General features: G+C 44.6%; 2 protein-coding genes across 2 annotated transcripts; both read left to right on the forward strand.

The window, feature by feature from the left end:
• The first annotated feature begins 3677 nt into the window (after positions 1 to 3677).
• On the forward strand, positions 3678 to 7338 carry LOC145977241 (uncharacterized). The gene is made up of 4 exons (XM_083109043.1): positions 3678 to 5201; positions 5303 to 5996; positions 6333 to 6554; positions 6644 to 7338. Exons 1-4 carry the CDS (start codon positions 3678 to 3680, stop codon positions 7336 to 7338), a joined length of 3135 nt encoding a protein of 1044 aa, XP_082965169.1.
• An 872-nt stretch (positions 7339 to 8210) lies between these two features.
• On the forward strand, positions 8211 to 8921 carry LOC145977242 (uncharacterized). Its single transcript, XM_083109044.1, has one exon. It carries the CDS (start codon positions 8211 to 8213, stop codon positions 8919 to 8921), a length of 711 nt encoding a protein of 236 aa, XP_082965170.1.
• The last annotated feature ends 601 nt before the right edge of the window (positions 8922 to 9522 follow it).

A 9522-nucleotide genomic window follows, 5' to 3' on the forward strand; every position in this document is an offset into this window, starting at 1 on the left:
CGAGTATACACATACCCACGTAAATTGGTTTGTAGAATTTCACCTCGAGTTTACGCAATTCCACAGCTAAATTAAATTTTCTAAAAAGATGCTTCTGCTGTGGAAATTTGGCTTTGCGATCATTGCCTCTGCGCCGTACCGCCCGTTTCAGTGTGTTAGTAATTTTACATCTACACGATTGCGCACATTTTCCATCGTTTTGCCAAATACCGCTTTGTTCATCAATTTGTATAAATTTTTTTCGAAATCATTTTTAGCCAATGTTCTGAAATGTGTATTTAGTTCTATGTAATTTCGAAGCCAGGGAGATTGTGGAAATTGTAATATTCGGTGTATTTTTGTAACGCGAAGACCGTGACGCGTACACTGCTGCAGGTTGCGGTAGTGTATCACGTAACGCTTTTTATCGTATAACGTTGCGAGCAGCTTGAGCTTGAAACCGGCACTAGACACCACACCGACTCCCCAGGACACGGGAGCAATGGAGCCGACACCAGGGACGTCAGGAATCAACGTCACCGTGGAGAAATATAAATCCAAGGAGAGAGCGATGATATTAAGCCCGGAGGGAAAACTGATCCCTTTCAGAACCCTAAATAAGGTCAAGGACGACGGGGAACGGAAGGCAGAAGGAAACACATCCGACCCGCAAAAATACAAATATATCCTGTAAAATTAAAGACAAAATACGTATATATTATTATTCTGTAAAAATTATTATAGAAATATGGTCTTAACCCGTAAAAATTAAGCAAATAGTGCAAATTGGCACTCTAAAGAAAACAGCACAAGAAAGCGAAAAGTGTAGTAAGTGTACACTGAAAGTGCACTTTAGCATATAAACCCTAATTAGAATAGATATATATGTTAAAATATACTTAAATATATTTAAGATAGTAAATCAACATGTATTATACTAATATTAAGAAAAATATACTGTAAAGAAGTAACTGCGCATGAATTATGGTAACGCGCATGAGAAAAGTCAATTTGTACATGAAAAGTGCAACTGCGCATAGAAACTAAGTGCAGAAGAACGACTGCGCATGCGTGAAGCGTCTGCGCAGAAGAAAAACCGAAGTGCGCATGCGCAATGCGTCTGCGCACAGCAAAATCGCGTAAACCAATGAGAAAACGAACCGTTTAACAGCGCGTAGCGTTTGCGAACGCACTGGACCGCGCAGTAGCGCTGTTGGAGGGGATAGAGAAGAGTGGGGAGGCCTATATAATGGGCTGCGGAGCTCAGTCTTGAGCTTTTTCCCGGACGCGTTCGACACGATAAGAAATCGAAACGACATGAGTATTGTTTCGCGTACACGGCGATATTGTGTAAAAATAAACCGTTTTTATTAAAGCGAAAACTGATTGTAATAATCCGAGTTCAGTTATATTTTATTTAATTAAATATATTAATTTAAACATATATCTGATCAGTAGCAGTCATTATTTATCCAGTGATAAATTAGCAGATCCTTGATACCGGTAGTGATTTGCCTATCCGGGAGTGATCTAAAAAAGAAATATTTGTCAAACGAATATTTCAAACAACCACGGTGACTTACCTGAGGAGGAATCCACAGCGGTGACGTCATCATTCCAGCGTTGTCCAACGGCGAAGTCCATCGTCCAGCGGCGACCTGAAACAGAAAAGGAAGCATTAGAGCGAGGGGAAACACGACGAGAATACGTCGCAAATTTCTCTCGTTGATGCGCAGTCAGCGGCCACTTTATAACTTGATACGGTGGCGTGACGCAGTAAGGCGAGGCAGTCGGCGGCCATCTTGTAACTAGATACGGCGGTTCGACGCAATACGGCGAGGCTGGTGTCATATTCCAGGATCCTCGACGTGAATTCGGGATTATCTCAATCGAATATCCTTGCTTGTTGGTGGATAAACAAGCTGGCGACCGTAATAAGTAAAGGTAAGAGAACTACATCCTCGGATAATTTTACCCGTATATAAGTCGTCCGATTACAAGCTCTCGCTTGCCAGGTGGTTTGTCACGCGTCAGGCAAAACGGTAGGTTAATGTGCGCATCGTGAAGATGTTGCGGGTACTCGAGATCGACTTCGAGGATATAGCCTATAGGCGAATCTAGCGCGATCGATGATACGTCAAAATTGGACACGTCGTCGACCCATCGAAAATCGGCATAGGGCAACGGCTGACACATTGCCCATCCGTACAAATTATTTACATCGAAATACATCAAGTATGACGATGGTTTCGATGGATCGTACAACTCCATATACTTGTTATTAGCACGAGCGTATCTGTTGGAATATTGGCTCAGACCACCGCGTATACCACGTTCGATAGACATAACCATGTCGATATCTGTAAGCAGCTCGAACGTAATTTTCGTATGCTTCAACATGGCGTCCCACGTGTATCCAGGGAGAGTATAGTAGTACGCGGGGTCGAGTCCGTAACTTTCGATACATTTATCGCGAAAATTTTCAAAAATATCGGCTAATAACAAGACATCGATTTTGAGGTACAAGCTATATTCGCTATATTCGCCTAGCGTCCGAATGGAGAATCGCGTCCAGATGTTCTCGGTGTGCGCGTAATCGTTCTCGGATATAGTTTCACCGGTCAAGGAACTGTAAAATGATTCGCGCGATGGTAAACACGTATCTTGCAACCTGTCAACGGAATCGATGTATTCGTACGGAAAGACGCCTTTCCGTGTTAATAAATTGAAATGTTCGGTGGATAAATTTTGAAATTCCGATTTTAAAATTTTTGAGTTTTTCTTTATCTAAAAATGATGTCAATTTATCGAGACTCGATGTAAGAAATTTGTATGAATCGATAAAACGTAATTTTACTTGATTTTTTGACTTTCCTTCTTTAAGATCGACATTTTTAGTAAACGAAATATATTTCTCTTTCGTTATTGGAAGTAACTCGACTCTCCCTTCGAACGCTGTAGCTATTTCCTTGGTAATGAAATGTGAATCGTAACCAGATAAATTATGAAAAACTATGGGAATGCAAAAAGATTCTTTATAATTTAGATTACAGTTTGTTCGCGATTAAACGACAAATCTCGTTACTAATTTCAAATTCAACTTCCTTGCGCCTTTCAACCTTCCTCCAAGTAATAAACCTCATCGAACGAGAATAATAACAACGACACGCTCGAATCTTATTAATTTTGTTTATATCCCGGGCTACTCGAACAAAGCATGAGAGAGCGAGGAACTGTAAGCAAACTGAAGCTATTATCAGTTTTTTCAAACGTAATCGCTTAATTCTCTCGAAGTCATGCTCACAATCAGTGAGCGATATAGACAGTCGAGATTTATTCGCAGAACCGATCGGCCAGCTTCCGATTTCTCTCGCTTTCTCATTCTATAAGGTCTAAATCAAATCGCGACATTTTCGGCGTCTTAGCGCTGCCGCCCTTGCGCTCTAGCTTCGTGGATTTTCTCACGTTTTCGAAGAAAATAAAATCGTCCTTCGTATCAAAAGGAGTTGCGATTTTCTTTCATCTCCCGCAAGATCCGAGAACACATAATTTTGCGCTTCGCGCTCAATCGTGGGTGAGTGCCGGCATCGGGAAAACGGCGTCGCGGTTGCCTCCCGAACATTTTGATCCTTCGAGCCGGATCGAAGCGCTGAAGAAAGGAAAATTCGTAACTCAAGTGACCTGCAGTTTCTCTCATCATGTCTCAGCAGCTCACAGCTCAGCTAGATCTTCAACGAATAATTGAGCGTTATCTCGAGAATTTTAAGAAGATTGGCAAAAATAATCTGACTCCAGCGAAGATTCGATCCAGAATATCGTCCCTAAAGGAGAACTGGACACTCTTCAGGAATGGACACTCGATTCTGACAACGACGATTCCAGCGACAGAGCAAACAGCGCTATCCTACTTCAAGGACCGCTGTTTCGAGACGACTCATGCTTATTACCTCGCTGCCCTGGATTATACGTCGGAATGTCTTGAAGCTCTCGAACCATACGTGAATTCGGACCAAACTCTTAATGAGTCTAAAGTGCGTCCAGAAGCATCCGCTTTTTCGTTATCGCACCTTCCGCCCATTCAATTGCCTCCGTTCGACGGCAAGTACGATGAATGGGAACAATTTCGAGATCGATTCACCGCGCTTATTCGCGATAACAACGATCTAAACGATTTCGCTCGCATGCACTTCTTAGCTTCTTGCCTAAGAGGCCGCGCTTTAGAGTGTATCGCTAACATATCCATTACTGCCGATAATTTCGAAATCGCGTGGCAGGCATTAATATCGCGCTATGAAAATAAACAGCGCTCTCTTCACGTGCATCTCTCCAAATTGCTCAATCTGTCCGCGATGACTCGCGAGTCGGCTTCCGAATTAATGACGTTACACGATCAAGTGAACCTCGCCGTAAGTTCTCTGACGAATCTTAATAGAACTCCCGAAGAGTTGTGGAATGATACTCTTGTTCACCTCATCGTACAAAAACTTGATTCGGTGACACGTAAAGCCTGGAATTTTAAGGAGAGTGACAAAGCTACGCCGCCTTCTTACGACGATCTACGTCGATTTCTACAAAACCGAGCGAGCGCCTTGAAAAACTCCGCAGTCGGGTCAGGATCGAAAACTAGCTCTAAAGCCTCCGCTTCTTCGCGCGTCCACATCGCCACGACAGCACACTCGCAAACGAAATGCCCATTGTGCCAAGCGTCGCATTTTATTAACAAGTGCACGACGTTCGTGAACATGAATCCGAGTCAACGTCGTGACATCGTTAAAAAATATAAACGTTGTTTTAATTGTTTAAGTGATAAGCACGCTGTAACGGAGTGTAAAAGTAAATATTCATGCCGCGTCTGCCGCGAAAACCATCATTCCATGCTGCATTATGACTCGGGTTCAAAATTAAGCTCATCCGAGATCGTCTCGTCTAATTGCTCGCTACCTAAACCGTCGGAAGAAAAGACCGAAATAAATTCATTACAATCTTCGATTCAAATTAGATCGCAGGTATTACTAGCAACCGCCTGGGTTACAGTACGTGTCCCGTCGGGACGCACCGCCGTCGTTAGAGCTCTCCTCGATCAAGGCTCCGAAATGACCTTCGTGTCGGAGAACTTAGCGCAAATTCTGCGAGCAAAACGCATTCGCCGGTATCCGTTACCGCCGTCGGTGGTATTCATGCCGGCACCTTTCGACATGCAGCCCGAATCTTTATTTCCCCGCGTAATAATCTCAATCCTTCATTCTCTACAACCGCGCTCATTTTGGATGCCTTAACTTCCTATATTCCCAAGCGAAACATTAACATCTCCTCGCTTTCTCAGTTCTCAAATTTACCATGGGCAGATGCCGATCCAACTAGCCCCGACCCTATTGATATTATTATTGGAGCCGACCTGTACAATGATATAATTATCGACGGTATTCGGAAAGGAGGTATAGGTCAACCGCTGGCTCAGAACTCCGTTCTCGGCTGGATCATATCAGGGCCCGTCGGTCCCACCGCGACCTCGTCTCGATTTTCTACGAACGAGCACTCCATTAGTTGCTCACTTTCGTCCATTTCCGCGCACCACATATTTTGCTCCCCCTCGTTGGACGAAGCACTTCGTCGTTTCTGGGAAGTCGAGGAACTTCCGCGACAACCTATTCTCGCTCCTCAAGAAAATCAAAGCGAAGAGCATTTTTGCTCTACTTATTCTCGCGACGTTGACGGACGATACGTCGTTCGCTTGCCTTTCAAGAAACCTCCTCCCCTCGATATCGGTCATTCAAAACTTCGTGCAGAACAAGTGCTCAATACAGTAATTCGCAAACTCAACGACAAACCTGATGTAAAAAAGGAATACCGCGAATTTCTTGCCGAATATGAAGAACTGGGACATATGCGACAAACTTCAATGCTTAATACTCCGAGCCGTCAATTCGTGTATCTCCCTCATCATGGTGTTATCCGCGAGAGTAGTTCGACCACGCGTCTTCGCGTTATTTTCAACGTCTCAAGCGTTACTTCTAACGGTACGTCCCTGAACGATCATTTACATTCCGGCCCGAAATTACAAACCGATATCACCTCAGTTATCTTACAATGGCGCCGATATAAATACGTTTATTCATCTGATATCGCGAAAATGTATCGTCAAATTCGGGTTGAAGAGCGGGATATTAACTATCAGCGAATTCTATGGAAATCGTCCCCGTCTGAAGCTATACGCGAATATCAATTGCTTACGGTTATTTATGGCATGTCATGTGCGCCGTTTCTTGCTCTCCGCGTCTTGAGACAACTAATCGCTGACGAAGGCCAACATTTCCCTCTCGCAGTATCAATTTTACGCGACAATATTTATGTAGATGATATTCTCTTCGGAGCTGACAACATGACGCTCATCCGACAATCACGCGATCAATTAAACTCATTATTAAAACGTGGTGGATTCGAACTAAGAAAATGGGCAAGTAACTCGCCAGCCCTTCTCCAGGACATTGACACAACCCATTATGAGTCAGCGAGGACACGATCATTTGATTCAGAAGACCAAATCAAAATCCTCGGGATCGGTTGGAACCCCGAAAGTGATAGTTTCGTATATCTCTCGAATCCCCTGTTCCGGCTAGCAAACGCTCAATCTTGTCAGCTATCGCCAAACTATTCGACCCGTTAGGCTGGGTTACCCCCGTAACTCTTAATGCAAAAGCTCTAATGCAGCAATTGTGGAGAGTCAAAATAGGCTGGGACGACGCGCTTTCCGAGCCTCTCGTCACGAAATGGAGAGACATCTATTCTCGGCTAGCACATCTCTGCAATCTCAAAATCCCTCGTTGGTGCGGACTCGGACCGGAAACGAATCACGCTGAGATTCATGGATTTTCTGGCGCGTCAAATTCTGCGTACGCTGCCGCAGTTTATATCAGAATCGTTTCTCCTTCAAGTCAAGTTTCGATTACCTTACTCGTCAGCAAATCAAAAGTCGCACCTCTTAAACCGCTCAGTATACCACGTTTAGAATTATCAGCTGCCTTATTACTCGCCCGACTTGTAGAATTCGCTCGCGCATCAAGTGGGTACCGTGACTATCCGTACTTCTGTTGGACGGACTCCACGATCGTACTCGCGTGGGTAACACAACATCCTTCCCGCTGGAAAACATTTGTTGCCAACCGCGTTAGTGAGATTCAGTCTCTGCTCCCGAATGCAGAATGGCGACATGTTTCCAGCGAAGACAACCCCGCTGACTGCACTTCGCGCGGAATGTTTGGAGACGAAATTATCAATCATGAATTATGGTGGCACGGTCCTTCGTGGCTGCGATCAGATTCCGCTCAATGGCCGCGTACCGATACGCAGGCACTCCTCTAGAGGAAAAGTTCACTTCGTTGCAGTGCGTTCAAAAAAACTACCAGTGGGATCTTGCTTCCAAATATTCGTCGTGGCCTAAACTAATTCGAGTCACCGCTTACGTCATTAAATTTCTAAGACTTTGTCATCGTGATCACTCTTGTCGCGAACCTAGTTCTGTGCTCTCGTCACAGACGTCGTCTCAACTTCCCGCTCCAAACAGCATCGCGCTAAATTCCTCCGATTGCATCAGAGCCAAAATTTTCTGAATCAAAAGGATTCAAGTCGACGTTTTTCCAACAGAGCTTAACGCTCTGTTAAAAAATCGGAGTTTGTCGTCGCGCAGCTCTCTGCTATCTTTACGACCATTTCTAGACCGAGACGGAGTTCTGCGCGTGGGAGGACGGATTTCTAAAGCTATGCCCTTTTCCTTTCGACATCCTATACTACTCTCGTCACATCTGTTAGTCACCCTCATCATACACCAGACTCACCTTCGAGCACTCCATGCCGGCCCACAGTTCACCCTGAATTTGCTACGTCGAGAATTTTGGGTAATTCGCGCTCGGAATATTGTAAAATCCGTCATTCATAACTGTGTCACGTGTCGACGCGAGCGAGCTGCCATTCCAACTCAAATAATGGGAGATCTTCCAGAGCCTCGAGTCTCCGTCGCGGTTCGCAGTTTTTTGCACTGCGGCCTCGATTATGCGGGTCCCGTGCAGGTACGTGCGTCCGCCGGACGCGGGATCACTTCGCGTAAGGCCTATATCTCGTTATTTATATGTTTAGCTACAAAAGCCATTCATTTGGAGCTAGTTAGCGATTATTCTACTCAATCATTTTTAAACGCGTTTTCTCGTTTTTGCGCTCGTCGCGGCCTTCCTAACACGATGTACTCGGACAACGGGACAACTTTCGTCGGAGCCGACCGAGAATTACGTAAGGCCTATCGATCAGCGGTGAGAGATCCGAGCTTTCTCAATTCAACGGCCTCCGATAACATTATGTGGAAGTTCATTCCCCCCTCGGCTCCACATTTCGGAGGTCTATGGAAAGCGGGCAGTGTTAAAACTCATCTACGTCGCGTCCTCGGCAACAACATGCTCACGTTTGAAGAGTTCTCTACTTTATTATGTAGAATTGAAGCGTGCTTAAATTCACGACCCATCTCGCCTGTGTCCGAGACGTTCGACGACTACGAAGTTCTAACTCCGGGTCATTTCTTAATCGGCTCTGCGCTCACTGTAAACCCGGAACCATCCTTGCTCGATCTTCAGGAAAATCGCTTGTCGAGATGGCAACTCCTTCGCCATATCACTGAAAGGTTTTGGAAACTCTGGAATAACGACTATATCAATACATTACAACAAAGAGCAAAGTGGCGAAAGGTCAAGCCGTCAATTGCTATCGGGCAGCTAGTTCTATTGCGCAATCCGACGTTGCCGCCTTGTAAGTGGGAACTCGGCCGTGTGACTCAATGTCACCCGGGTTCCGACGGCTTCGTGCGAGTTGTCACAGTTAAAACTGTTAATTCTGAATTTAAACGACCCATTGCTAAAATCTGCGTTCTTCCCGTTACGAGTGAAGTCATGAGCAATTAGCACCTTTGTATCTGTTAAACAAGTATAAGTCATTTCGTCTCTACATGTGAATGTAAAACTGTAATTTAGAACTTAAGTTCATTCTGTCTCCATTTAGTCACGGCGGGCGGTGGCCTTAAAATTTACAATCTGTCTACGCGGCATCACTCTCGCCTTTGTCAATAATGTAATAAATATACGCGATTGTCTCACTTCATTAACGACTCTCGGAACGATCATTCCGAGGCGGGCGGTATGTTCGCGATTAAACGACAAATCTCGTTACTAATTTCAAATTCAACTTCCTTGCGCCTTTCAACCTTCCTCCAAGTAATAAACCTCATCGAACGAGAATAATAACAACGACACGCTCGAATCTTATTAATTCTGTTTATATCCCGGGCTACTCGAACAAAGCATGAGAGAGCGAGGAACTGTAAGCAAACTGAAGCTATTATCAGTTTTTTCAAACGTAATCGCTTAATTCTCTCGAAGTCATGCTCACAATCAGTGAGCGATATAGACAGTCGAGATTTATTCGCAGAACCGATCGGCCAGCTTCCGATTTCTCTCGCTTTCTCATTCTATAAGGTCTAAATCAAATCGCGACATTTTCGGCGTC

Source organism: Camponotus vicinus, unplaced genomic scaffold, assembly GCF_025532165.1.
Source record: "Camponotus vicinus isolate PSW18456_S1 unplaced genomic scaffold, iyCamVici1.0 SCAF_9, whole genome shotgun sequence".
Classification (NCBI taxonomy): domain Eukaryota; kingdom Metazoa; phylum Arthropoda; class Insecta; order Hymenoptera; family Formicidae; genus Camponotus; species Camponotus vicinus.